General features: G+C 56.3%; 3 protein-coding genes across 4 annotated transcripts in view; 2 read left to right on the forward strand and 1 right to left on the reverse strand.

Annotated features, from left to right (window-relative positions):
- The first annotated feature begins 7,185 nt into the window (after positions 1-7,185).
- BAIAP3 (BAI1 associated protein 3) lies at positions 7,186-18,063 on the forward strand. The gene is given in 38 exon segments (XM_064295323.1): positions 7,186-9,761; positions 9,918-9,990; positions 10,063-10,143; positions 10,264-10,372; positions 10,614-10,672; positions 10,757-10,823; positions 10,910-10,969; positions 10,972-11,024; positions 11,027-11,112; positions 11,451-11,523; positions 11,607-11,665; positions 11,791-11,893; positions 12,150-12,239; positions 12,323-12,418; positions 12,514-12,617; positions 12,686-12,784; positions 13,225-13,283; positions 13,286-13,382; positions 13,478-13,568; positions 13,709-13,765; positions 13,854-13,951; positions 14,053-14,104; positions 14,223-14,353; positions 14,482-14,543; positions 14,546-14,646; positions 14,729-15,088; positions 15,156-15,242; positions 15,297-15,376; positions 15,458-15,569; positions 15,906-15,951; positions 15,954-15,976; positions 16,177-16,257; positions 16,348-16,465; positions 16,548-16,671; positions 16,753-16,958; positions 17,042-17,133; positions 17,229-17,432; positions 17,953-18,063. Coding segments are annotated over 38 exon segments (3,771 nt in total). The 5' UTR covers positions 7,186-9,573; the 3' UTR covers positions 18,043-18,063.
- On the reverse strand, positions 17,365-20,636 carry TSR3 (TSR3 ribosome maturation factor). The gene is made up of 6 exons (XM_003417692.4): positions 20,473-20,636; positions 20,148-20,367; positions 19,524-19,717; positions 18,894-19,067; positions 18,710-18,773; positions 17,365-18,428 (listed from the first exon to the last, which is right to left on the reverse strand). Exons 1-6 carry the CDS (start codon positions 20,582-20,584, stop codon positions 18,248-18,250), a joined length of 945 nt encoding a protein of 314 aa, XP_003417740.1. The 5' UTR covers positions 20,585-20,636; the 3' UTR covers positions 17,365-18,247.
- Positions 20,637-20,666: 30 nt separating this feature from the next.
- GNPTG (N-acetylglucosamine-1-phosphate transferase subunit gamma) overlaps positions 20,667-27,769 on the forward strand; it is a 29,514-nt gene continuing 22,411 nt past the window's right edge. Inside the window, exons 1-3 of one of the 2 annotated variants that reach the window (XM_064295322.1) lie at positions 20,667-20,791; positions 20,939-20,996; positions 21,080-21,147. In XM_064295322.1, the coding sequence (XP_064151392.1) occupies positions 20,740-20,791; positions 20,939-20,996; positions 21,080-21,147 (178 nt within the window). In that variant the 5' untranslated portion in view covers positions 20,667-20,739. The remainder of the gene's footprint in view (positions 20,792-20,938; positions 20,997-21,079; positions 21,148-27,769) is intronic. The other variant, XM_003417691.4, reaches the window with a different exon arrangement.

Below are 27,769 nucleotides of genomic sequence, written 5' to 3' on the forward strand. Positions count from 1 at the left end.
TTAGATGCAAAAGGTAAAATATTGTATGAGGCCACCATTATAAGAACTCGAGAAATAGTTTAAACAGAGAAGAAAATATTGTTTGATGGTTATGAGAGGCGGGAGGCAGGGAGAGGGGTACTCACTAATTAGATAAGAACTACTTAAAGTGAAGGGAAAGGCAACAGTACAGGAGAGGTCTGCACAACTGGACTAAACCAAAAGCAAAGAAGTTTCCTGAATAAACTGAACACTTCAAAGGCCAGTGTAGCAGGTTTGGGGATCATGGTTTCAGGGGACATCCAAGTCAATTGGCATAATAAAATCTGTTAAGAAAACATTCTGCATACTATTTTGGAGAGTGGCATTTGGGGTCTTAAACACTAGCAAGTGGCCATCTAAGATGCATCAGTTGGTCTCAACTCACCTGGAGCAAAGGAATGAAGAACGCCAAAGACGGTAATTATGAGCCCAAGAGACAGAAAGGGCCACATAAACCAGAGACTCCATCAGCCTGAGACCAGAAGAAATAGATGGTGCCCAGCTACAACCGATGACTGCCCTGACAGAGAACACAATAAAGAACCCCTGAGGAAGCAGGAGTGCAGTGGTATGCAGACCCCAAATTCTCTTAAAGAGACCAGACTTAAAGGTATGACTGAGACTAGAATGACCCCAGAGGTCATGGTCCCCAGACCTTCTGTTAAAGCTAACTCTTCAGACAGGGATTGGACTGGACTACAGGATAGACGATGATACTGGTGAAGAATGAGCTTCTTGGATCAAGGAGACTCATGAGAGTATGTTGGCATCTCCTGTCTGAAGGAGAGATGAGAGGGTAGAGGGGGTCAGAAGCTGGCCGAATGGACACAAAAAGAAATAGAGGAGGGAGTGTGCTGTCTCATTAGGGGCAGAGCAATTAGGAGTATATATCAAGGTGTTTATAAATTTTTGTGTGAGAGTCCGACTTGATTTGTAAACTTTCACTTAAAGCACAATAAAAATTGAAAAAGTTGCCACACATCGGCTTGTGGGCTGTGTCCTTTCCTGCCCTGCCTGCTACCGTCTGGGCCACGGGAGATGGGATCCCAGCACTCAGGGTGCCCCCTTGCCCTCCAGTTGGTCTCCCCAGGCCTTCCTAGGCCAGACCGTAATCAATCCAAGGCCCCCCTAGAAGCTCCATTGAGGTTGCATGACAAGTTGCCAGGTTGGAGGGCCTGAGCACTAACTTGGGCCTCCTCAAACCTGTCTGAGTCAGCAACAACAGGGAGGGGCCAGAGGAGCACTGAGTGCGGGATTTGCCCCCAGCTGTCCCCACACCTAATGGTACTGAGTTGGGGGTGTCCTGCAGCAGCAGCCCTGGAGAATTCATATGGAAGCCTCCAGATTTCATGGACCCCTCCTGGGGATAGAGTCCTCCCTCCCAGGCCTCCTCTGACATAAACCCACCCCTTCCCTCCCCCCAAAAAGCCCCTCTCCAAAGCGAGGTCAGGAGGAGAGTCCCTCTCAGGCACCCCTCAGAGGGGTCTTTGAGAAAGGGGTCTAGAGCCCCCAGAGGTGGGGATGAGTCCCCAGCCTTTGGTCCTGTTCAGAACATTGGGTGCACTGAGCTGGGCCCCCTGGTGCTGGTCCTAGCTCTGTCCTGATGTCCCCACACCTTTGCCCCTGGGACCCTTCCTGGCCCAGCAGATAATGCCCTTTAGCCAGGTTGCCCCAGTTCTCAGGGACAGTATCTGGAACTGTGCCCCTCAACAACCTTTGTTTTGCAGCTTAGAAGGGCCTAGGCATGCCTCTCTGCTCCCCAAGGCCTGAGGCTCAAAAGCACCGAGCATGGCCTGGCCAGCAGCCTGCCCGCTGGTCCCTACTCTTAAAAGCATCAGGGTAGATGCTGGCAGAAGGACCACCTCTGAGTGATGACAACTGTGGCCTCAAGGCTGTACCCCCTCCTGCCTGGCCCCAATCTGCCTGTCTCAGGCTCCTGTCACCTCTCTGCTGGCAGTACCACCCTGGGATACACAAGCCTTGGAGCCAATTTCTGCATCTTTAGGGACCCTGGCCGAAGTCCCTAGACTCTGACCCCTCCTTTTCCCTGGCTCTGTCCCTAGACCCTAGGTAGGAGGACAGTGAGAGATGCTTGTCTGATGGGAGACTGTGCCTGCACTTCTGAGGGCTGCCACAAAAGGGCGGTGGCCCAGGCTCTCAGTTGGTAAAACAATTCGGTGATTTGACTTGGAGAAATGCCCCCTTGCCGCCTTTAAGCCCCTTTCTCTCTGCTTTTTGGGGGCAGGACCCTCTCCAGCCCAAAGCCCTGAAGGTGTGAGTAGAGCCCAGCCTGACCAGTGAGTGGCTTTTCTCAGCTTTGCACTAGCACTCCACCTGGGCCAGGGTCTTGTGCTGTCACTGCTGTCCCCCTCACAGCCCCCTCCCCCCACCCAGAGCACAGCAGAGGGACATGGTGACTGGTTCAGAGTGAGATTGGGGCACAGGCAGGACCACGTTCCACAAGGGCCCAGCAACCTGCCTTCCCTGCCCTTCTGACTGGCGAGTCAGAGAAAAGGCTGGGCTTCCCTCCCAACCTACGGAGGCAGGCGAAAACAGTTCCCAGAGGTAGAGCCTCGCCCCAGACCCTGTCTGAGCCCGTGCTCTGGGGGCCGCCGTCCCACCCCTATGGACCCCTGGAGGATTCAGAGCACACTGGAGCGCTTGCTTCTCATTGAGACCTCGCTGAGGTCCTCCAACAGCCCTGGGGTGGCACTGCTGTCACACTGTTTCACAGATGAGGGAAGCTGAGACTTGGGGAGAAGAAAGATTGCACTGGGGCGGGGGTCTGGGGCTCTGTCTCAGGTTGCCCTGACTTCAGACTCGGAGCAGGTCTGGAGAATGAAGGACTTGGTCCCCAAATGGGACCCTCATCCATCCACTCAACAACCCCTGCTAACTGGGTGTGGAGGGAGGAGTCCTGGACAAGCCCTGTTCCACTCAAGACCTCAGTCTCTCTGCCTGCAAAAGGTGGGGGGGTGAGGGGTCTCCAAGGTCACTCCAGCCCCATCAGGTGCAGTGTTAGGGGCTGATGCTGCTGGCCCAGCTGCCTCAGCTCCCTGAGGGGGTAGGGTGGGGGCCGAACACCCCCCCACTACCACCACTTCCTGACTTCCTGTTTACAGCATCTGCAGTCACATCTCTCACCCCAAAGCATTATGATCACCATGGCAACCAGGCCTGTGTTTGTTCCAACAGGTTGGCAGAACCTGATGCCAGACTGCAGGGAAGTGGGGGCATCAGCCCCAAGATGCAGGCTCAGGACCTGCCAGACCTTAGAGGGACACTAGCTCTGATATGCATCCCCTGAAGAGGGGAGCAGGGGAGCCCAGGGCAGCTGGTGTGTGCCAGGTTCTGGCCCCTCCCCTGTCCACAAGACTTGCTGCTGTCCCAGGCAGTTGGTGCATTCCTGAGTCCTCCCCCCTCCATTTGTCTGGGTCCAGGGGAGGTGGGGCTCTGGGACTGGGAGTCCTGGGAAGGGCCCATCTCCAAGTTCTCTCCCCATCCCACATGGGCAGCCATGGGGCTGGGGACGTCCAAGCAGTGTCCACCCAACCCCGGGGGTTCAGGAAGAAGCCAACTGCCCCCACCCTCCCGGGCTGGGGGACCACGGCCTGTCCTGTGGGGTTCCCTTCTCTCTTGGGGGAACAGCTGGAGAAGGATGGTGGGGGAAATGAAAGGCACAGCCACCACCAAAGAGCAGTCTCTCCCTGCACAGAGCTGGCCCCGGCCTGCCCAAGGTGGACTGGCCTTGCCTTCATTCCAGGCCTGGTTCCTGTTCCCAACACCGCCTGCAGCCCCAGCATTAGAGATTCGTTCCTTTGAGGCGAAAAGTTCTTCAGAACAAACCCCGATCCCAAGAGGGCCAAGGAGCTGCTAGTGTCCAGTGATACTGGCCAAGGTCTGGGCAGAGAGTTCAGGAACCCGCTGTGCGCTTCAGACAAGGGAGAGAATTTATCTGGTCAGCCTGGAGGCTGTGCTTGAAGTGCAGTTCTCAAAACGGAGGGTAGGGGAGCAGCATCTTGCCACCGGGAACTTGCCAGAGAAGCAAAGCTTTGGGCCAGCGCCCAGTTCTAGAATCCATAGTTTGGGGCGCTCCGCACCCCGTGTTCTAACAAGCCCCTCCCCCCATGATCCTGGTCCTCTGGTTTCCGTGGGTCCAGCCCAGGCCCGCTGGCGGCAAGATCAGGGAAAGCGGCTTTACAGAGCCTCCCTGGGCTCTGCGTGGGGACGATCACCCCAACCCCGGGGCTGTCGCGGGGTGTCATTGCTGACGCCCAGGGTGTGGACTGCCCCCTCTGAGAAGAGGAAGCTGTCAGGCCCGCGGCGGCGGAGCCCTCAGATCGGGCCCGCGCCAGGTTGTGCGAGGACAGCCCTGGGCTGGGAGGGTCTCAGCGCTGGTCCTGGAACGGCTACGAAGCCCTTTGAGAAAGATCTGCGCTGCGGTCCGGGCGACTGTGTCTTGTGACTGGGGCCCCGGGGAGGGGAGGAGGGGCCCCGTAGAGCACTCACACCCATTCCTCCCCTCACCCCTAAACCCTCCGCTGGTGGGAGCTCCCGGCAGGCCCCTGGAGTGCCGGGACCCGGGTACTACTCCGCAACGGACAGGCTGGGGGCAGCTTGTGTGTGCAAGCACGGCCAGGCCCCGCCCCCGGCCCCGCCCCCTGACAGGCCCCTTTCCGCCCGCGGTCCTCAGTTGCCTCTGCGCTAGCGCAGCGCCTCAGGAGCCCGTGTCCCGCACCCCCACCCCCGTGCCCTCTGGGGTCCCCAGCACCCCAGAAGAGGCGAGCGTGCAGCTCGGCCCACGGTGAGTGCAGCCGTCAGAGTCCGCGCCCGACCACGGCCCTAGACACCGCCCTCCCCTCCCTGCTGCCATTGCCCCCAGACCCCCCACCCCCGGCCTGCGCTGGCCGTCCCGCGCGGGTCGGGGAAACTGAGGCCGGCCAGGGTGTCTATCCTCCCCCCTACGCACAGCCTGGTCGTCCCCTCGAATGCGCAGGACGAGCAAGGGGTCTGTACTGCGGACGGGGACAACCGGGAGGGGGGCGCAGGGCGCTCGGGACCTAGGGGACCACCTCCATCCAACCAGGGATGGGGCAGGAGCCGGAGGTACAGCCCGGCGCCCCCTGCCGAACCCGCCCCTAGCCTGGCGGAACCTGCAGGAGGGCGGGCTGAGGACCCCCAGAGGCCATACTGTGGCCGTGGGCGCCCAGGACACGGGGAGAAGATGCCCCAGCCCTCCTATCCCCCCGCTCCTGCGTCACCAGAGTTCCTCCTTCGTCTCCCCGAAATCCCTGGTCCTGCAAGCCCAGATGCACTCCTGCAATCGTTGGGGAATTTCAAGCCCGCCAAACCTAGCAAAAGCTGGGAGCTCATGGGGTGCGGGCTCTTAAAAACACGCAGACACCAACCATATGGGCTTCCCACACACGCACACGCATGGACGCGCATTCCTGCCGGTGAGGGGCAGAGATCCCAACAGAACTGGGGATTCAGGCTCCCGTTGTACTGGCAGCCCGGGAGCACCTAGAAGGTGGAAGCTGGGAGGGAGGGCCATCATGGTGATGGAGTAGAGACAGGTAAGAGGGGCCCTCAGGAGAAGGTACCCAGAACGCTCATTTCTTTGTGCATCCATTCTAGAAGCATCTAGCTACTAGCCCTTTACTGAGATTTCGGCGTTCAAGACGGTCCACCCACGATGCCAGTTAAAATGCAGGCTCCTTCTCCCTGGATTAGGTTGGGATGGGGCCCCAGAGAGCAGGCACACCAGGTGACTTTTGTTTAGGCACTGACACCCCGTGCATGCAGGGGAGCATTGTCTGGGGAGTCAGTGAACCTTGGGAGAGAGGAGAGCTAAAGTCCATGCTGCCCGTATGCAGGGGTCAAAGAAAAGGGCGGGGGGTGGAGGGGCTGGGCCAGAAGAGGAGAAACACCAAAGCAGAGAGAAGACTGAGAGGGAGCCATGGGGAGCCAGAGCAGGGCTGGACACCCTGGCACTCCCCACTCAGAGGTGGCCTCAGTAGATCCCCACCCCAAAACTGCAGGGACCAGAATGCAGCAGGAAGAGGTCCCTGGTGCTCTTAGGCTCGTTGCCGGCCCACTGCAGACACTGGTTAGAAAGACAGAGCCTGCTTTCTTGCTAGGCCCCAGGGCCCCCAGGCTATGGCTCTGCCTGAGAGCCTGGGTTCGAATCCTCCCCTGGCTGTGAATAGGGCAATGGCCTCTGCTTTGCAGATGTGTGGCTCCCCAGGTGTCCAGGCCACAGCTTGGCATCTAGCCCTCCCCCCCGCCCCCCGCCACAGGTGGTGGTGGACATCCTGCTCTGCACTGCCATCCACGTGGGGATCCCCTACAGTGCTTCCCATACTGGCCACAGACAAAGAGCCCAGGGGACAGTCACATGCCCACCACTGAACACAGCTGGGCGAGGATCCTGGACAAGGCCGGGGTCAGAGGCCTTGAGGCAGGTAGCTGTTAGGTGCAGAAGGATGATCGGCTGTGCGGGTGCCCAGGGTTTCCAGGGGAACTGGAAGGGTTCTGGGCCTCCAGCATGAGCCCCAGGTACCTCTTCCAGACACCTGTGCAGAGCTGCTGCTCTTGCCCAGGTCTTAGCAACAGGCTGAGGGACTGGCAGGGAGGGGCTGCTCGGCAGGTGGGGCTAGCTGCAGGTAGCATCAGGGCTCAGAACATCCCAGGAGTTGAATCCCAGGTCTGCCACTTGCTGGCTCCCACCTCTGCAAGTCCCTAAGCCTCAGTTTCCTTGTATGAGATCGGGGCCCAGAGAGCATCCCTCCCTCTCTCGAGCCAGGCTGAGGGGGACCACCACATGAGATCGCAGGTGGAAAATGCAGGGAGGGCATATGCTTCCCCTTTCTGCCTTTCACACAAAAACACCCCCCTTGTCACTGTGGCTCAAGACACTGCTCCTGCGTCACAGTCGTCGCTGGGCTGTGAACCCCCTGTAGCCCCTGTCACATGCAGACACAGTTGGCAGTTGCCCTGGCAACAGCTCAGGCAGCAGTTGCTTCACTGGCTTTGGGGGACTGCGGGGGGAGCAGCCTCTCCAGCTCAGCAGAGAGGGGAAGGGGGGGCCTGTGACACCAGTCCCTTGGGGCCACAGGGCTGGCTCTGGGGCCAGAGGCTTCCAGAAGCTTCCAGCCCAGCTGACTGATCACCCCATCTTTGGGGAGGCTCACAAGGGAAGGCACTGGTAGATATGAAGGAGGTGGACCTCCTTCTGGCCCCTCTAGCCTCTTCCCTGGGAGGTGAAGAACCGCTTGACCTCCTTCTTGTCCCAGGTCTCTGGCCCACCCCAGGGACCCTAGACCACTGAAAGACAGACACAGCTGGGAGCAGGGAGTCCACTTACTCAAACATTTACTGAGAACCTCCAAAGTACCAGGCTCACACCGGGCCCAGCTCTCTAAGAAGGCAGGTAGATGTTAATCAGACTTTCGCAAACTCAGTGAGACCACTGAGGGGCAGCTTGGCCTGGGAGCTGACCTGAGCTCGCATTCAGGTGGTTATGAGGAGCCCTGGGGGGACAGTTGTGACCTCCGCTGCTGACTGCCTGCATGATCCTGGGGCTGGGTCTCCATGTCCTGTTTTATGCAGTGAAAACTACAGTGCTTGCCTGCTGGGGTGGATGTGCCCACCGTGAGGCATCTTCAATAAGCGAGTGAGAGAGCATTAACAAGAGAGGGATTTGAACAGCTGGCACAAAGGCCCTGTAGTGGGTGGGGGAAGCACATCCTTTGCACCAAAGGCCAGCCAGGCTGGGAAAGAGAACCAGGGCCATGAGGTAGACACCAGGTGGCAGAGGTGGTCTAGCTGGGGTCTGCACTCAGCCCTGACAGATTCAGCAGGGGAGCAAGGGGACCACTGGAGACAAGGGGAAGAGGCCTGGGGCCAGAGGGTAGCTGCATCATCTGAGAGAGAGGCAGGGCCCGGGCTGGGTGGTGTGGAAGGGAGGCCGCAGCAGCTTCGAGGTTGCCTTCCTCCTGGGGTCTGCAGGAGACAGAGCCCCCCAGGGAGAACCACCACCCCAGGGAGACCTGCAGGTGGTAACAGGAGCTAAGCCTTCCTCCTGAGGGGCAGAGTGTGGGGCTGGCTAGGAGACAGAGGTTCTGGGGCCAGGACAAAACAGGATCCTTCTCCTTGAGAAAAGGTGGAGTTGGGCAAGGGTGCTGGCTGCTGGGCTCACTGACTGGGCTGGGACTGTCCCATTCCCCTTTGCTGCCTGCCACCTGCCCAGGGGCCATGAACAAGAGTGAGCCGGGCCTCCCATGGGCATCTGGGAAGGGGGCCATGGAGCTAGCTTGCTCACAGACCAATGGCTCCTTCTGCTCCAAGAAGGTGCTGTGCAGCAGCACAGTCGCCATGGCAGCAGAGGGAAAGACAGCTTTGACATCAGGAGCATGGCATCCCCCCCAGCAGTTTCCAGTTGGGGTACCACTTGCCCCGTGTTCTCATTTCACTACCTGGTGGTTGTGGGGAGCAGCGTCACTTTGGGAACACCACTCTCCCTCACTTCCACAGCCTTCCTGAGGGTTTGCTGACCAGCTCTTAGGGCTGACAATAGAGTGTAGACGCAGGCTGCACTTGAGTGAGTGAGGCCTCCAGAAACCCTGCTGTGGGTCCTGTCCTGTGAGCAGCAACCCACCCAGGCATGTGGGCTGAGCCCCTCAGAGCAGAGGCCAACAGCTCCAGCGTCTTTGCCAGCGCTATGACCTGCTTGCACTGTGGCTTGTCTCACCTGCACTGTCCCTGTGGGTATGGGGGTCCTCCGGTCCTGAGGACCCAGTGAATATGGGGGTGCTGGGATTCTGGAGGATGGACGTGAGGACCAGTGGACATATGGGAGCCTGGGGTTCTGGGAGATGACCATGGAGACCCAGTGGATATGGGAGGCCTGGGGTTCTGGGGGGTGGCTGTGAGGATAAATGGATACAGGGAGCCTGGGGTTCTGGGAAGTGACTGTGGGGCCTCAGTGAATTAGGCATTGCCCCCCAACATCCTTGGTCCTCAGCGAAGCCCCAGGAGATGGTGTGGGTGGGGGACAGGCACTTCCTCTCACCCTCCAAGGGCACAACGGGGTCCCAGCCCTGGACGGGTGAGGCAGGTGCAGGGTGTGGCAGGACACGCTCTCCCTCATGATTCCCAAAAGCTCCCATGGATAAGCACTGGACCCTGTGCCGGGCACGGCCTTTTACACCCATCCTCCATGATGTCCCCCAGGCCACCCCTGCTCCTACCGTTACCTCAGGGAGTGACCTCTCCCTCCTGTCCACCAGGGCTCTCTCTGTTCTGGTCATCAGTATAGTGGTGCTGATTAGTTTTGGGTTAATTCATTAATCGCCGCCTTACTGCTCCTGGTTTCTGCTGCTTGAAGTCAGGGAGGATGGTTCTTACTTAACTGCTTAATGTGGCGGGTGGTCTATGATTGTTAAACACTCTGTGGGAACAAGCTGAGTGAGGGAGCTAATGGATGAATGAGTGAATGAATGAATGAGTGAGCGAATGAATAAGGGAGTAAATGAGTGTATGAGTGAATGAATGAGGAGTGAACCTCTTGCCCCCTGGCCCCATGCTCCCCCTGCCCGCAGGCCGGCCATGTCGGCCCTACTGGACCTCAAGAGCAGTGTGCTCAGGCAGGTACAGGTGTGCCCCTCCTTCTGGTGCAGGACCGACGTGGAGGCGGGCAGCTCGGGCACGGATGTCCTGGCGCCCTCCCAGGAAGCCTGGTGGGCGTCTGCCTGCCCCGTTGAATTTGGGTCCGCCTGAGCGGAGGGCGTCAGGGTCTGACTACAGACCCCGGCAGTGGCGCTACCACGCACTTGGGTCTTTCCCACTACGGACCCAGAGGCTGCAGCCGCGCTGAGCCGGCGGCTATCCCGCAGGAAGCCGGGGGACGGCGTGGAGGTCTTCGTGCTGAAGAAAGGCGAGGGCCGTCAGCGCCTGCTGCGCTCTGAGGTGAGCCCCGCGTCCCCGCCCGCTCTGCCTCCGGCGTCACCGCCCACCAGCCCACCTGCGCCCTCCCCGCAGGTCCTCCTACGTAGCAGATCTCTGGCTCCCGCCGAACCAGTGGAACCCAACCGCGGCCTGAGGCCCCTGAGCCCGGAAGAGGTAAGGGGCTGCCCAGGGCTGGGGCTGCGCCCTGCTTTCCCTGCGCCCGGTGGGGGGTGCAGGGCCTGGGGCTGAGGGGTGGGCGCGACTGCGGACTCAGAGCACCGCCGCTCCCCCCAGGTGGAGATGCTCTACCAGGAGGCCTTGTACACAGTCCTCCACTGCCCGGGGACCATGTGCCCTGACCAGGTGGACGATCAGGATGCCCTATTGGCCTACCTCAGCCAGGTGAACACCGCCCCACCCCTCTCAGCTCCGCACCACCCCAAGTCAGCCCTACCCCCAAGTCCGCACATGCACACATGCCCCCTCCCCGCTTGCACAGGCACACACTAGACTGTGGCGCCGACGCTCCACTCTGCCCGAAGTCAGTGGGGTCCCACCAACCCACCTGTGCCCCTGCCCTTTGAGAAGTGAGGCCAGGCCTGCCTCCCTGCGGGGCTCACCAGCCCTTGTGCCTGCCTCCCGGCTGTTCAGCACCAGCCCCGAGGAGCACGCAGAGGACGTGGGGCGAGGGAGGGAGGCAAAGGTGAGCCCCGCCATGTGTGGGGGGCACAGGCGGGGGTCCTGAGGCTGCTCCACCTGCTCTGCGCTCAGGGTCCCCCACTCGCAGGCCCCTACCTAAGCCCTCAAAGTCTCCATCATGTGCACCAAAAACCTGCTGGCCAAGGACCCCAAAGGTGAGTGGGCACCAGGCAGTTGGGCAGGAAGGGAGGAGGAGTGGGTGTGGCAGCCAGGTGACCCTGGTGACCTGCCGCACCTCCAGGCTTCAGCGACCCCTACTGCATGCTGGGCATCCTCCTGGCCTCGGGTACCTCATGGGAGCCCCCGAGAAGGAACAGCGCTTCGATTTCCGCAAAGGCAGTGGCACACAGGCTGCGGCAGGGATCTGCTGCCGGCCAAGTGCGTCCAGGTCACCAAAGTCAAGAGTAGCACCCTAAGCCCCGTTTGGAAGAAACACATCCTCTTGTGAGTCCCCCCCCCCCGCACAACTGAGGGGGCCACACAGTCCCGGGGCTCTCAGTGGCCAGGATGGAAGGGTGACAGGTCACTCCCTGCCCCAGGGGACTCCTAGATGGGAGGTTGGTCATATCCCAACTTTCCAGAGGAGGAAACTGAGGCTCAGAGAGGGGTGCTGCACTCCGTGGCCACACAGCTGGTAATAAGTAGTGGGGTTGGGATTCAAACCCAGCCACCCTGTCTCCAAAGTTCCAGCCTGTGGCCCTCCCTTGCCTCCCTGCCCCTCGCCTCAAGCCAGCCTTGGGCAGAGGCTGCCAGGATCCTCATGACATCCCTGTCCTTGGCAGTGAGATTGAGGATGTCAGCTCAGACCAGCTGTATCTGGACATCTGGTATGGGCCTTGAACGACTGGGGAGTTGGCACTTCTGGTCAGGAGGATGATAGGGGGACCTCAGGGCAAGGCTGGGGACTCCAGGTAAGCCAGGTTCCCTACTGCCCCCAGTCCCTGGTGGACACCTGCAGAAAGCTGAATGAGGTCATGGGCCTGAAGGGCATGGGCAGGTAGGGGGATGCAGGACCCAGCTTGGGGGCCCCTGGGCAACCCTGTGTCTGTGCCTCTGGACACCACACCTGCAGCTTGGTTCTCCAGGAACCACTGGCCTGATGTCCCCACCCCCGACCCCAAGGTATTTTAAACAGATTGTCAAGTCAGCCCTGGCGAACGGGACAGCATGCCCCACTGAGGACCACACTGATGACTTCCTGGGGTGCCTTAACATACCCATCCGTGTGAGTAGGTGGGCAGGAGTGTCTGCTACCAACACCTGCTGCACATTCACGGAGCCCCAGGATCCCCCAAGAGTCTGTGTTCTGCCCCCACCACATGAGGCTCTGCAATGGGGCCAGGCCCCTGCAGATGGGTCGGGTGGGAGGGGCAGCCTCAGGGGACGTGCATATCACTGCACCTTGGGAAGCCTGAGTCAGCATGAAGGCGAGGAGGAGGGAAGAAAGGAGGGTGTGGGCCTGACCCTGTTTTGTCCCCCAGGAGGTGCCTGTGGTTGGTGAGGACCGCTGGTTCAAGCTGGAGCCTCACTCCAGCGAGTACCACCTGGTCCTCAAACTGATCACCATGCAGGTAGGCTGGTGTTGGGCCTGCCCTGCCTGTGTCCCTGCGTGGGGACCTCAGCAGGGCTGGTGACAGCAGGCCCTGCCTCGCAGAGAGATACAAGCATGAGCCAGTGAGGCCGCTTCGGCTTCTGGCCCTACCTGCTTCTGCTCAACAGCCTGTTACAGTTTGAGGACCACACCAAGGAGGTAGAGGGTGCCCTGGAGATCCCTCTTGCCAATCCCAGGCAGCCAGGAGTGGCAGGGGGCTCCCATGCCCATTCACACCCACTCTCCTTCCCCAGCCTGTCTCGAGCAGCTGGCGTGGTGAGCTCAGCAGGCCAGCAGCCACCATCCTGTCTCTACATGCCACCCAGAGTAACCTGTCACCCCTGCAGCTGGCAGTGCTGTGAGTGGGGGTTGGGGTGTAGGGCAGGGGTGAGCTGGAGGCCTCCCTGACCAAGCTGGGCCCCACAGGCACTGACAGGTCAGCAGCCGGCTCCATCAGACCCATACCGTGGACTATAGCTACCTGCTGGGGCTGCTGGAGGACAGGCAGTTGCACTGGCCAGGTGGGTGTGGCCTGCTCTGTGCTGGTTCTGAAGGTGTGCTGGGGGTGGGGGAGGGATGGACAAACTGCATGATTTGGGCAGCAGAGCCTGGAGGTGGGTTGGTATGACCACAAGGGGGCCATCGGGGAAGGCTGCCATGTTGGATCTGAGGTCTGAACAAGAGAGAGTGGGCACCTGCAGGCCTGGGCAAAGCAGAGGCAGAGGGAACAGCAGGTTCGAGGGGGAACAGCCTGTGCAAAGGCCCTGGACCATGTCTGGGCATGAGGGGGACTATGAAGGCTGAGGCCAGAGAAGCTGGCAGGTGAGGCCATGTGGGGCAGGAGGCAGTGTAGGGAGTGGCAGATGTGTTACTCCAGGCAGAGCCCTGCCTGGACCGGTCTGGTCACACCGGGGACAGGGAAGGTGTTTGTGGGCAATAGCAAGTCCCCATTGGTGCTGTGACAGTGTGTCTTTAGCTCTACAAGGCCCCACCCCCCAGGAGGAGGGCCTGGCCAACAGCTTCTCATCTTCTCTGAGTTCGGGCTGAAGCTGCTGCACCAGCTTCGAGACTACTTCCCTGCCACCAACAGCACTGCCATCTACCACCTGGAGCTGCTGCTCAAGTGGGTGCTGCTGTGAGGTAGGAGTGGGCAGGGGGGTGGTGGGAGGGCGGGCAGGCAGCTGAGGCTGCCCCCAGTCAGCGGGTGGCCCTGCCCAGGTGTCTCAGCAAGCTCCAGCTCTTCCAGCCTTCCTTTGAGATCTGTCCCTTTGAGACTGAGCTGAACATGGATGTCACCGTGGCCCTGAAGGTACGTGGGCTGCCGGGCACTGGACAGACCAAGCAACCAACCGCTCCTGCCCACCCTGTGCCCCGCCCCCCACGACCTGCCCTGTCCACTGTCCCCTTTCTCTCTCGCCCACCCGGCTGCCCCCGTGCCTTCTGCTGCAGAGAGGCTACCGTGAGTGGTACGACAAGCTCCTGAACGCAAAGAGCCCTCGCAAGCAGGTGTGGCACGGCACGGGGCAGGCTGGCCACTACAAGTGCCTGCAAGTTGGGAGGGTGTAAGGTGGGTACAAGCAGGCCTCCCTTGCAGCCCATGCTGCAGCGCCTCATGGGGCTCATCGAGCTAGCCGATGCCGTCTACGAGGACCTGCAGGCCTGCTATGGCATCTACACCAGCCTCTTTCACAGGTGGGCGCCCAGCCCGAGCGCTGTTGCCAGGCGGGCTTCAGGTGTCAGGTGGGGCAGCGTGGCTGGCTGGTGAGCACCTGGCTGAGGCAGGTCCTTTGCAGCACCCTGAAGGTCGGCTTCTTCACTCTCACCTTCCGGCAGCTGGAGTGTCTGGTGAGGAGGGACCGGGCTCCAGGGACCTGCTGGGCGTAGAAGGGAGGGAGGTGGCCTCTGGGAGCGAAGGGGCCTGGGGTTCCCAGTTGCCAGTGCCTAACCCCACCCTCCTGGGCAGGTGGCTGAGGAGACGTGGGTGCTGATGGAGGAGCTGAGCCCCAGGATGACCCTGGAGGTGGCCTCCGGGCTCTTTGAGCTCTACCTGACCCTGGCAGACATACAGCGTTTCTGGAGCAGCATACCTGGTGGGTGGGTGCCCTCCCTCCACCCCACAGCTGTCAGGAGGGACTCCCTGGGCAGCCCCCCTTAGGCTGTGAACCAGGACGCTGGCTGGCCCGAGGTGCGGGTCCTGCAAACTCTGACTGCCTCTCCTGCAGGGACGGCTGCCCACTGGCCCTGACGGGCATCAATGTGCCCTTCCTTCCTGCCATGAAGCTCTGGCTGCTGCGGGACTGTGCTTCAGCCACATCCAGGAGCTCTGGGTGCACCTGGCATGGCCGGACCCTGCCCAGGCCCAGGGGCTGGGCACACAGCTTGACCAGGTGTGTTTGTGGGGGACAGGGGGTGGGAAGGATAGGGTGCAGGGTCTGGGTGACCACAGCACCCAGCCGCTTGTCCCTTAAGGACATGTGTGAGGCCGCCCTGTTCTACATGAAGCTGCTGCGCAAGAAGGTGGACACACAGCCCGGGGCCACGGGAGAGGCCATGAGCGAACCAGTGAGTGGGCAGGAGCAGAGGCCTCAACTGGCGGGGCCTCCATGCCCCTGGCCCATTCTCTGTACCTTCCCCCAGCTCTGCGTGGTCCTCAACGACATGGAGCTGGTGCACAAGGCAGCGGAACAGGCGCTGAGGGGCTTGGCGTGGCCGGAGGGCGCCGGAGGGCCTGAGGGGGGCCTCCCACGGCCCCTACTCAGCTGCATGCAGGTGCTGGACGGGGACCTGCAGCGTGAGGTGGGCACCGTAACAGTGCACCTGACCTCCGAGGTGGGTAGGGCCTGAGGCAGGGTGAGGGGCGTGTCCCCGCGGTCTTGCTGAGTGCCCCTTTCCCCAGATGGTGGGCGACATCTGGAAATACGTGCAGCATGTCAGCCTGTTGCCTGACTCCATTCAGAACGATGAGATGCTGCCGAGCGAGGGCGTGGGGTGGGTATTAGGGGCCGAGTGGGCCCCACCCTGAGCAGCCCACCCACAGGCTGTGGCCCCACTCGTTAAGTACCTGGACGAGAAGCTGGCCCTGCTGAAAGCCTCGCTGATGAAGGAGAACTTGGACAGGTACTCCCTGAACGCAGGTTAGGTTGGGGATGGGTATGATCTGGAACGCCAGGGGCGATCACGGACGCCAGGTCTTTGCAGAGTGCTGGAAGCCCTCCGGGAGCTGCTGCTGCTGCAGGTCATTCTGCAGGTGCTGGGTACAAACCACAACGTCTCTGCTGACTTCTACAGTTGCTTCCGGTTCTTGTTGGCGGTAGGGGCCCCACCCTGCCCAGGTGGGCTCCCAGCTGGCTTCTGGGGACAAGGCACTCTGGCTGCTTCCACTGCTCATACAGCCCCCTGCCTCTACCACTTCCTTCACAGCTCACCTGCATCAGCAGCACCTGGGCCATCTGCTAAGCCAGGTGTCTGGCCCAGGCACCAGCCTTTTCTCAAGCTTCCTGGGGGATTCTGATGAGCCTCAGGGGTGAAATCTGGTTTTTCCTGGGCTTCCAAGGCTCCCTGCAACTGGAGGTCTCCACCTGGTCCTTCCCTAGCACCAGCACACACCATGCCCATGACCTTGCTCTCCCTTCTGTCCCTGCCCCAGGCCCTGGTGAACTTCTTCCATGCCAAGGGCCAGGGTCTGTCCCTAGAGAGCTGAGGGATGGAAGCTACAAGGTGAGCCCACGCATGGGAATGAGGCGCGTGGACACCTGAGGACCCGCATGCCCTGTACCAGCTGTGCAACGCCGACTAGCCCGTGTCATCCCATATGAAATGGGAGTCGTGACCATGCGTGCCCCACGGGCTGCTGCAGGGAGTCAAAAGCTGGTGTCCCCCAATTCACTCACTCGCCTCCCCATCCCCCCTCTCTGCAGAGGCTGGAGGAGGAGCTTCATCTGCACAAATGCTTAACCTGTGAGTGCATTGAACAATTCTACCTGGACAAGCTCAAGCAGGTAGGGATGCCCAGGTGTGCTCAGGTGGCCCTGCCCCCTGGGAGTCCCCAACCCGAGAGCCCCCAGCTCCACTTTCTGCCCTTTCCTCAGAGGCCCATGGAGAACAGGTTTGGGCGCCTGAGTGTCTGCTGCTACTATGAGGCGGCTGAACAGCGGCTGGTGGTGGAGGTGCTGCACGCCGCTGACCTGATCCCACTGGATGCCAACGGTGAGAGCGAGGCTGGGGCCAGACGGCAGGGGGCAGGACTGACTCAGCCACCAACTCAGCCGCCGGCCCCTCTCGGCCCTAGGCCTGAGCGACCTGTTTGTGATCATGAAGCTGGGCCCACCGCACCTCTTCCCACTGATCCACAGCCAGAAGACCCAAGTCAAGGCCCGGACCCTACACCCCATGTACGATGAGCTCTTCCACTTGTGAGTGCCTGGCTGCCTGGGGCCTTCACGCACAGCCACTGGCAGGCTCAAGGTGACCCGTTTGTACTGTGTACCTTGCAGCTCCGTGCTGGCAGAGGCATGCTGCCGCTGGGCTGCCTGCATGCTGTTCACTGTCATGGACCATGACTGGCTGTCCACCAATGACTTTGCAGGCGAGGCAGCCCTCGGCCTGGGTGGTGTCTGCAGTGTAGTCCAGCCCCAGGCAGGAGGGGGCGCACGCACAGGGCAGCCTATCACCCTGCACCTGTGCTAGCCCAAAACCCAGGGTGAGCACGGGTGCACATGGGGAGGGGGGCGCCCAGTGAGGTGAGGGTGGTGGGGCCTGACCCAGCCCACCCACTGCTGGCAGTGAGGTCTGTTCTTCAGATGCTGGAGGGCCATGCCAACAAGGAGGCGCAGGACTTTGTCATGAAGCTCTGGGAGCTGGAGAAGTGCATGGAGGTGGGTGCCTGAGTCCCTCCTGCTACCGCCAGAGCAGGACCCCAGCTGGGACGCTCCCCTCTCCCTGTGTCACCTCTCCTGTGGTGTTTTTGCAGCCAGGGCCCATGGTGTCTCACCCCCTGCTGCCTGGTGTGTGTGCCACAGCTTCTCTCTGCCCTGGCCATGTTGGTCTGGCATGTCCTGTGAACCCCCCACCCCTGAGTGAGCCCCTACACCCCTGCGAGACCCACCCCCACCTCAATCTGGACGCAGAAATCATGATGCCAACAAGCAGGGGCTGCCCTGGGGCAGGCCATCAGGTGAGTGTCCCCTGACTTGCTGCCCAACACCAGCCAGAGGCGGGTGGGTGGGCGCTCATCTTAGGGCAGGGGCTCTCAATGGGCAGCTGTGCCCCCAGGGGATATTTCTGGTCCTCACACTGGGGGTAGGGAAGCCACTGGCACCAGTGGTGGAGGCCAGGGGCAGCGCTCAGCATCTTGAAGCATTAAACCAGGCATTTCCCCCAACAATGGCCCGTCACCAATGCCACAATGGAGAGCCCCATCTTAGAGGAAGCTCCGGGGTAGGGTGAGAGGCAGAAGGCCTGGGGACTGCGATTGGGAAGCAGCTGCAGGGCTCCAGGTGGAGGCAAGAGAGGGAAAAGCAGCCCTCATCCTCTAGTGGGGAGGTGAGGTTTGCTAAGGATTATGGAGGTCTCTCCCCACCTGGCTCCTAGGCCCAGAAGAGGTTCCCGCAAGAGCATTGCCTGAGGCTGGTGGGCCGGAAGGGGCTCCTTTCACTCTCAGAAGTGACTCTGCCCACACTAACACCTCCTTCCAGGCAGGGTCTGCCCAGCCAGAGGCCGAGAGCCCCTGCCTTCCCCCAGGGCACTCCAGGCCAAGTGCGAAGAGACACACACAGGCTCCTTGACTACCAGCTTCATTGATGGCATTCCAGGACAGGAACCAGGCGAGCTAGGAAGAATACTGGCAGATAATTGGAGTCCAGCACTGCTGATGGCCACCAAGGGCTAAGACCATCAGACCTGTCTGCTCCTCACTTCCCACTGCCACCTCCTGAGTTCCTCTCACCCAGCAGTGAAAAATATACATGTCTGTGATCCTCAGTCTCTCTGTCATCTCCTGGTTCCTTTCCAAACCCTTTTCAGGGTGCCAGCCTCGGCACCCAGTCCCGGCTCCTCCTCCTCCTCCTCAGGGTAGCTGCTGCCGCCGCCACTGCTGCCTGCTCCATCCTCAGTGCCAGGCCCCTGCTCCTCAGACTCATCCTCCTCACTGTCGCCACTGTCTGGGGACAGCCTGGAAGGGAGTGGTATATCTCTGAAAGTATCATCCCAGCCAGCCTCAGGCAGGCCTCCCTGGTGTTCTCACCCCCAAAGCACAGGCTCCCAAGGTGTCTACCAGCTCCTCTTCTCCCAAGCCCGCTCCCCACCCGCTTGGGGAAAATTTCCACTTTCCCTTTCCCTACAGTCAAAAACCACTACGGGGGTGTTCAGGGCCCTACCCCTACACTGCAGGCAGGGCTTTGGCCACAGGCCTAGGTGTGAACTCCCTCGGAACTGGGAAGCACAAGGACTTACTGGGTGCTGCCCACGGGCCTGTTGGGGTTTGCAAATTCCTGCCCTGAATCCACGTCAAAAGGATCTAAGCCGAGAGAGAGACAGACAGCAGTGAGCTCCCCCCGCCCCCACCCCCACCTCTCAGAGGTAATGGCCTGCAGGGTCCCACTTCCACCCCAGGGGGCTCCCGGGTGTCAAGGCTCACCCTTCTCCTCCTCAGGGCTCTCCTTGACACAGGTCAGGAACTCTTTCTCGGCCTGGAGCACCTCTTCTGGGCCACTGCAGGCTGCATACCTGTCCAGGAGCTGGCGGTTCAGGTCCAGGAAGCCTTTGCCCCACTTAAACTTTCGCAGCAAAATGACAGCAAGGTCAGAAAAGCCTGGCAGTGCAGAAAATGGGAGACCCTGTGATGCCCCGTCCCTCTCCTGAGTGGGTCCAGATTGACCTCTCAAGGTCCCCTCCCAACACCAAGTCACACTCCAGATGGCCTGGCACGCTCACCAATCCCTGTCTCGTACTACTGTCTGCCTCCGAAGCCCACTGAGTCCTCTTTTCCTGAGAAACACGTGTTCCCCCGGCAAAGACTGCCCTGTGGGGTCCCCCTTCTGGGCCTCTCTCTGGGCCATGAATTCTCTGTGGACAGGTCAGGGATGATGGGAACTCCCAGCCGTGCTACCACAGTAACCTGAGGGATTGCCAGGCCAACCATCTCTGAGGCAAGGGTTTTAAGGGGAAACTGGGACTGAAACCCTGGTCTGCCAATCTCCACCCCTCCCTGTGTCCCTGCTTGCATCTTTCCTCCTGGGACTGAGGCTGGCCCAGGCGCCTCACTCACCTAGGATGCAGAAGGTGGCAGCAAAGGCCTCCACACAGGACAGCTTGTAGGGCCGGCCATAGTTCACAGGGTTGGCAGCCACCAAGTAGGGCAGCAGCCGCAGATGACTCCCCCGCATCTTGCCAAACGGCGTCTCATCCAGTCTGGCCCAGGAACAGTCAATGACGGCTACCCCCGACTGGGCCACCAGCTGTCTGCCAGAGATAGCAGAGAGCTGGGCTGTCTGGGCCAGCAGAACCTTGGTGTTGACCCAGAAGGAGGTATGCCCTTGGAGACTAGCCTTACTGTGAATACAAGAACATCATTCCCCAACCCCACATACGACCCTCCACGATCCAAGCTTTTAAGACAGCACGCTTAATTATTCACTCAACAGATGTCTTTTGACACCCTTCTATAGCCTAAGGCTCTGCCACAGGCAGTGGGGGCAAATTGGACAGACGAATTCCAGCCCACGTGGACCACAGTCTTGGGGTACAACAAACAAGTACAAATCAATGCGCCCCCAGGAATGATGCGCTAGAGACAGTGACTTAACACAAGACAGTCCAGGCGGGCACTTGCCAAATCCACCAGCGCAACCGCCCACTACCTGCCCGTCGCCCCCAGGCCTCCCGCGCCTACCTGTCTTTGGGCGACACGTACTGGGCGCCCACGGGGCTGAGCACCAGGCCACCGAATCGGTGGCCGAGGCGCAGGCAGTGCACCAGGCCTAGGCGGGCCAGCTTGCGGCCGGTGCAGCGCCGGGGGTCGCAGTGGCCCAGCTCCCACATGGCCAGCGCGCAGGGCAGCTCCGCAGCGCCCGGGCTGCCCTCGCCCCCGGCCGCCTCTGCCTCTAGGGTCGCTGCACCGGGAGAGAGAAAGGGACCGGGTCTTAGGCGCGGGCTCCCCCGGTAGGTCCTCGACCTCCGACCCCAACCCAGCGCTGGCCCCATCACCCCGCACTCACCGCGCAGCGCGGCGCCGACCTCTTCGGCGAAGGCTTTCAGGGAGCGGTCCGCAGGGCGCCGGCCGCGGCCGCCTCGAGCTCCGGGCCCGCGCACTGCCCTCCTGCGGCCCATGCTGGGAGCAGGAGCCCCCGAGGCCCGAAGACTCCCTCTTTTCTAGCCCGTAGGGCTGTGAGGGAGTCTGCGCACGCGCCGAACGCCACTTCCGGTTCCGGCGCTCAGGTGACGCTAAGGCCCGCGTTCACCTAACCCGGATTGGCTGCCGAGTGATGGCGGTGGAGCTGTCGTGCTTCTTGCTGTTCCTCGGGCTCGCGGAACGCGGTTAGTGGCCGGCCACCGCGCTTCTCGCTGCCCAGGCCTTTCATGTCCCCTTCTGCGCCCCAACGCCCCGTCCCCTGCGTTCCGCCTTTTCCTCGTTCCCCACACCTGGGCTTCCCCGCCCATTCCTCACCTCCTCGCTTCTCCTAGGGTCGGGGACTGCGGATGCCGTCAAGATGAAGGTGGTGGAAGAGCCCAACACGTTCGGGTGAGCGGACTTGAGGGCGGCACGGCACAGGGTGAGGGGCAGCCCAGCGCCCCGCTCATAACTGACCCTCTCGCTTTCTGTAGGGTGAACAACCCCTTCCTGCCCCAGACCAGTCGCCTCCAGCCCAAGAGGGATCCCTCGCCTGTGTCTGGTGAGTGCAGGATCCCGGCCGGGCGGGGTATCCGAACGGAGCAGGGAGCTGGCCTGGACACCTGACCAGGTGGACCAGGTCAGCGCTGTGATGTGACCGCCTAGGAGCCTGCTGGAGGGGCCAGGGGAAAGCCCTCTAGCTGGGGAACAAAAGACATAACGATGGAGAAGGGAGATAAGGGCAACCGTGGTGGAGGGACGCTGAGAGTGAAGGCCGCCTGTTAGTGTATGCGTTCCTTTGGCAGCGCTTTAAAAGTAGTTTTTAATTGTGGGATATCGTACCAGAAGGTATTGTACCAAGTTAAAATAATTACCCTGGACTTAGTCTTTTATTTTCTTTTCCGGAGGTAATCACTGTTAGCAGTTTGGTGTCTGCCCTTCCAGATGTATTGTGTGTTTCTCCGTGCATTGGGTACAAGTGGAAAATGTACAGCGGTTTTCGTGATCTTTTTTTTTTTTTTTTTTTTGAAACAATAATGCTACACAAGTTTGGTATACTTTGGAACTCTTCAGGGTAGTGGATGTTGTTGTTAGGTGCCCTCGAGTTGGTTCTGACTCATAGCGACCCCTGAAGCACTGCCCAGTCCTGGGCCATCCTCACAATTGTTGGTGTGCTTAAGTCCATTCCTGCAGCCACTGTGTCAGTCCATCTCGTTGAGGGTCTTCTTCTTTTTTGCTGACCTTCTACTTTACTAAGTGGCTATAGGGCCGCTAGGAGTCGGAATCGACTCGATGGTACTGGGTTTGGTTTTTTTTGGTTTGATGTACTTCTCCAGGGACTGATCCTTCCTGATAGCATGTCCAAAGTATGTGAGACGCAGTTTCACCATCCTTGCTTCTAAGGAGCATTCTGGTTGTACTTCTTCCAAGACAGATTTGTTCATTCTTTTGGCAGACCATGATATGTTCAGTATTCAGTGATTGTGAGCATTTTCTCATGTATCTGTTAGCCACCTGAATGTCTTCTTTGGTGAAGTGCTTGTTCATATCCTTTGCACATTTTTTAATTGGGTTATTTGTCTTTTTGTTGAGGTTTTGCAGTATCTTGTAGATTTTAGAGATTAGAGGCTGATCAGATTTGTCATAGCTAAAATTTTTTTTCCCAGTCTGTAGGTTGTCTTTTTACTCTTTTGGTAAAGTCTTTGGATGAGCATAAGTGTTTGATTTTTTAGGAGCTCCCTGTTATCTAGTTTCTCTTCTGGTGTTTGGGCATTGCTAGTAATGTTTTGTATACTGTTCATGTCATGTATTAGGATTCCTAGCGTTATCCCTGTTTTTTTTTCTCTGATCTTTATCATATTAGATTTTATATTTAGGTCTTTGATCCATTTTGAGTTAGTTTTTGTGCATGGTGTGAGGTATGGGTCTTGTTTCATTTTTTGCAGATGGATATCCAGTTATGCCAGCACCATTTGTTAAAGAGACTGTCTTTTCCTCATTTAATGGACTTTGGGCCTTTGTCAGATATCAGCTGCTCATAGGTGGATGAATTTATGTCTGGATTCTCAGTTCTGTTCCAGTACCAGGCTGTTTTGACTACTGTGGCGGTATAATAGGTTCTAAAATCAGGTAGTGTGAGGCCCCCCACTTTGCTCTTCTTTTTCAGTAATGCTTAATTTGTCCGGGGCCTCTTCCCTTTCCTTATGAAATTGGTAATTTGTTTCTCCGTCTCATTAAAAGATGCCATTGGAATTTGGATAGGGATTGCATTATATTTATAGATGGCTTTGGGTAGAATAGACATTTTCACAATGTTGAGTTTTCCTATCCATGAGCAAGTATGTTTTTCCATTTACGTAGGTCTGTTGGATTCCTGCAGTAGTGTCTTGTAGTTTTCTTTGTATATGTCTTTTACATCTCTGGTAAGATTTATTCCTAAGTATTTTATCTTTTTAGGGCCTATTGTAAATGGCACTGATTTGGTGATTTCCTCTTTGACCATTCTCTTTGTTGGTGTAGACGAACCCAACTGATTTTTTTGTGTGTTTATCTTATATCCTGAAACCGTGCTGAACTCTTCTATTAGTTCCAGTGGTTTTCTTGTGGATTATTTAGGGTTTTCTGTGTATAAAATCATATCATCTGCAAACAGAGATACTTTTATTTCTTCCTTACCAATTTGGATGCCCTTTATTTCTTTATCGAGCCTAATTGCTCCGGCTAGGACCTCCAGCACAATGTTGAATAAGAATGGTGATAAAGGGCATCCTTGTCTGGTTCCTATTCTCAAGGGGAATGCTTTCAGACTCTATTCATTTAGGATGATGTTGGCTTTGTATAAATGCACTTTATTATGTTGAGGAATTTTCCTTCTATTTTGCTGCGTTGGTTTTTGTCAAATGCCTTTTCTACATCAATTGATAAGATCATGTGGTTCTTGTTTTATGTTTTATTTATGTGATGGATTACATTGTTTTTGTAATGTTAAAGCATCCTCACATACCTGATATGAATCCCACTTGGTCATGGTGAATTATTTTTTTGATATGTTGTTGAATTCTATTGGCTAGAATTTTGCTGAGGATTTTTGCGTCTGAGTTCATGAGGGATATTTGTCTGTAATTTTCCTTTTTTGTGGTGTCTTTACCTGGTTTTGGTTCAGGGTTATGCTGGGTTCATAGAATGAGTTTGGGAGTATTCCGTCTTTTTCTGTGCGCTGAGACATCTTTAGCGGTAGTGGTGTTAACTCTTCTCTGAAAGTTGGGTAGAATTCTCCAGTGAAGCCATCCGGGCCAGGGTTTTTTTTTGTTGGGAGTTTTTTAAATTACCTTTTCAATCTCTTATTTTGTTACAAGTTTATTTAGTTCTGTCTCTGTTTGTGTTAGTTTAGGTAGGTAGTGTGTTTCTAGAAATTTGTCCATTTCCTCTAGGTTTTCAAATTTGTTGGAGTACAATTTTTCATAGTATTCTGTTATGATTCTTTTAATTACAGTTGGGTCTCTTGTGATACCACCTGTCTTGTTTCTTATTCTGGCAATTTGCTTCCTCTCCTGTTTTTCTTTTGTCAGTTTGGCCAGTGGTTTATTGATTTTGTTGATCTTTTCAAAGAACCAGCTTTTGGTCTTGTTAACTTTCAATTATTTTTCTGTTCTCCATTTCATTTAATTCTGCTCTAATTTTTATTATTTGCTTTCTTCTGGTGTCCAAAGCTTCTTTTTGCTGCTCTCTGTTTGTTTGAGTTGTAGGGATAATTCTTTGATTCTGGCCCTTTCTTCTCTTTGGATGTGTGCATTTATTGCTGTAAATTGACTTCTGAGCACTGCTTTTGCTGTGTCCCAGAGATTCTGGTAGGAAATGTTTTCATTCTCATTTGATTCTATGAATTTCTTTATCCTGTCCTTAGCTTCTTTAACCCAGTAGTTTTTGAGCAAGGTGTTGTACAGTTTCCATGTATTTGATTTTTTTCCCTTGCTTTTTCTGTTATTGTTATGGCTTTATGGTCAGAAAAGTTGCTTTGTAATATTTCGATGTTTTGGATTCTGTAAGGCTTGCTTTATGATCTAATATGTGGTCTGTTCTGGGGAATGTTCCATGTGTGTTGGAAAAGAAAGTATACTTGGCTGCTGTTGGGTGGAGTGTTCTGTATATGTCTGTGAGGTCAAGTTGGCTGATTGTGGCATTTAGATCTTCTGTGTCTTCATTGAGCTGCTTTCTGGATGTTCTGTCCTTCACCAAAAGTGGTGTGTTGGAGTCTCCTACTGTTATTGTGGAGCTGTCTTTCTCTCTTTTCAATGCTGTTAGAGTTTGTTTTATGTATTTTGGAGCCCTGTCATTGGGTGCATAAATATTTACTATGGTTATTTCCTTATATAGTGTCTTTCCTAATCCTTTGTGGTAGAGTTGTGCCTTTTGATTTCTTGATTGCTGCTTCCATGGGTGTTGATTATGGATCCAAGTAAAATGAAATCCTTAACAACTTCAGTCTTTTCTCTGTTTATCATGATGTTGGTTATCGGTCAAGTTGTGAGGATTTTTGTTTCTTTATATTGAGGTATAATCCATACTGCAGGCTTTGGTCTTTGATCTTCATCAGTAAGTGCTTCAAGTCCTCTTCACTTTCAGCAAGCAAGGTTGTGTCATCTGCATAACGCAGGTTGTTAATGAGTCTTCCTTCAATCCTGATGCCCTTTTCTTCTTCATATAGTCCAGCTATATGTAGCGGATATAGGTCTTCATTTTTTCCAGTTTCTGCTAGTATTCCTGGGATGGTCTGCGTTCTTCCGATGTCAAGCATTGAGGTTGCTTATATTTCTGGACCATTAGAAGCAAGGCTTCAGAGAACATCATTTGTACACTTGTGTGAGTGGTTCCTTAAGGCCGAATCTCAGAAGTGGAATTGCTGGGTCACAGAATATGTGCATTTTAAACGTTGAATGAGTGTTAAATGTAAGAATTATTTATTGAATTCCACTATGTTAGGGCCCGTGCTGGTGATGCAGAAATGAATGCTTGTCCTCTGGAGCTCACAGTCTAAGAGGGGGCAAACTATAAATAATGAGGTGGATAAAGTACATAGACTGCTTATGGTGATAAAAGCCATGTAGATATGTAAAACAGAGAAAGGGGAAAGGAGTGTATATGAGAGTGTTGTTCTGGGGCTTGCCGTTTTAAATAGGGTGGCCAGTAAAGGTCTTATGAAAAGGTGACATTTGAGCAAAGAACTGAGGGAGAAGGTGCAGGGAAGGGAGCATCCAAATGAGTAAGAATACCAGGGCAGAGGAGATTGGGGGTTGGGGGTGATGGCAGCAGGAGGTGAGGTCAGAGATAAAGGGGCCAGGTAATGCAGGGTTTTGTTTGTAGGCCCTTAAACAGACGTTAGAAGTCCCTGGGTGGCACAGGTGGTTAAACTTGGACTGCTAGCCAAAAGATTGGCAGTTGGAACCTATCCAAGGCACCTTGGAAGATGGGCCTGGTGATCTGCTTCCGAAAGGTCACAGCTTTGGAAACCCTATGCTTTGGAAACCAATTCTGCTCTGCACACATGGATCACCGTGAGTCAGAATCAACTCGATGGCAACTAACAACACAACAGCATGTGGACTTCGACTCTAAATGATTCTATTCAAATTGTTATTTGAAAAAGTATCAAATAGAACATTTGAAAGCCTAGGAGGCTGAATGCCATCCTACCCTGGACTTCAGTACAGCACTACTCTGCCGTGGCTGCTTTATCTTTCTCTGTTTACATTTTTATTTTGGAAAATGTACATTTTTACTTCGCTGAACCATTTGAAAGCAGATTGCAGCCACAGTAACACTTTACCCCAGTATGCATCTCCCACCCCCCAAAAATTAACACAAAATCTATGGGGTAATTAGTCCATGTCTAGATTTCCACAATTGTGTCTAGAATGCCTTTTATAGCTCTCCCCACCTACCCTCAAACCAGGATCAAGGATCACATGGGCATTTGGCTAATTGTGTCTATTTAGTCTTTTAATCTGAATAAACCCCTTCCCCCCTCCGTTTCCTCCTCTTTTTTTTTTTCAGTTCATGACATTGACTTTTAAGGCATCCAGGCCCATTGTCTTATAGAATGTCTGGCATTCTGGATTTGTCTGTGTCTTCACAATGTCATTTAGGTTGTTCCACTTTCCCTGCTATTTCCCATAAATGGGAAAGTAGGCCTGAAAGCATGCTTAGTGCCAGTCACAGTTTGGGTAAGACTGTGTCATAAAGGGGAGGCGTGGACAGTGAATCACATCACCTCGAAATCAAAACCAGACCCCTTGCCATCAAGTCAGTTCTGTCTCATGGCGACCTCATGTGTTACAGAGTAGAGCTATGCTCCACAGGATTTCCTTGGCTATAATCTTTATGGTAACAGGTCACCGGGCCTTTCTTCTGTGGTACTGTGGAGGGGGGGGTCCGAACCGCCAAAGTTCACGTTAGTAGTCCAGTGTAAACTGTGCCTCCTCGGGACCTTTTTTATATCACGTCAGAAGGCACTGAATGGCAAGCAGCCCAACAAGCTATGCCTCATCATGTGGTTGATGCTGACTGGGGGTCTAGCCACTTGAAAGTAGGTTTTTTTCTCTGCAGTTAATATGGTGCCTGGGAGTCAAAGCTCTGGCCCCAGCAGCCTCTCTGGTGGATCAGGACTCTCATACTGTGATCGACGGGGGTAGAAAACACTGGGTTTCTCTTTCTCGTCTTCCTTTTGCATATATTAATAAGAGATCTGTGATAAAGAAGGGCATCCTTGTTTACCTTCTCCCTCTCTTTTTGGACATGACTCTAGGCTCAGATTTAAGCAGATCTTTTTATTGAAGTATAGTTGACGGTACAGTAAAATAAAAGGTCTGAGGGGTTCACTTTGATGAGCTTTGATAGTTGAGCACGTCTGTGTAATCACCACCCAGAACAAGGTCGAGAACAGTCCCATCACCTAGAAAGTTCCCTGTGCCCCTGCCTGATGACCCACCCCCCCCTCGCTTTCTGATTCCTGTCACTGCTGATAAGTTTTGTCATGTGTGGACTTCAGATAAACGGAGCCACATAACACATATGCTTGGGTCTGCTTCTTTTGCTCAGCACTTTTTTTTTTTAAGTGTGGTGAAGATACACATAGCCATTTCAACAGTTTCTGCATGTGTAACTTACTGACATTAATTACATTCTTC

The sequence above is a fragment of the Loxodonta africana genome, chromosome 12 (genome assembly GCF_030014295.1).
Source record: "Loxodonta africana isolate mLoxAfr1 chromosome 12, mLoxAfr1.hap2, whole genome shotgun sequence".
In the NCBI taxonomy this organism is placed as follows: Eukaryota; Metazoa; Chordata; class Mammalia; order Proboscidea; family Elephantidae; genus Loxodonta; species Loxodonta africana.

Bases quoted from the DNA above. Each gene is read 5' to 3' on its own strand.
- TSR3 (XM_003417692.4), bottom strand. From the start codon at position 20,584: ATGGGCCGCAGGAGGGCAGTGCGCGGGCCCGGAGCTCGAGGCGGCCGC. The intron at 20,368-20,472 runs GTGAGTGCGGGG...CTCCCGGTGCAG, and splicing joins GGTCGGCGCCGCGCTGCGCG to CGACCCTAGAGGCAGAGGCG. The intron at 19,068-19,523 runs GTGAGTGAGGCG...CTGCACTGCCAG, and splicing joins TGCCACCTTCTGCATCCTAG to GCTTTTCTGACCTTGCTGTC.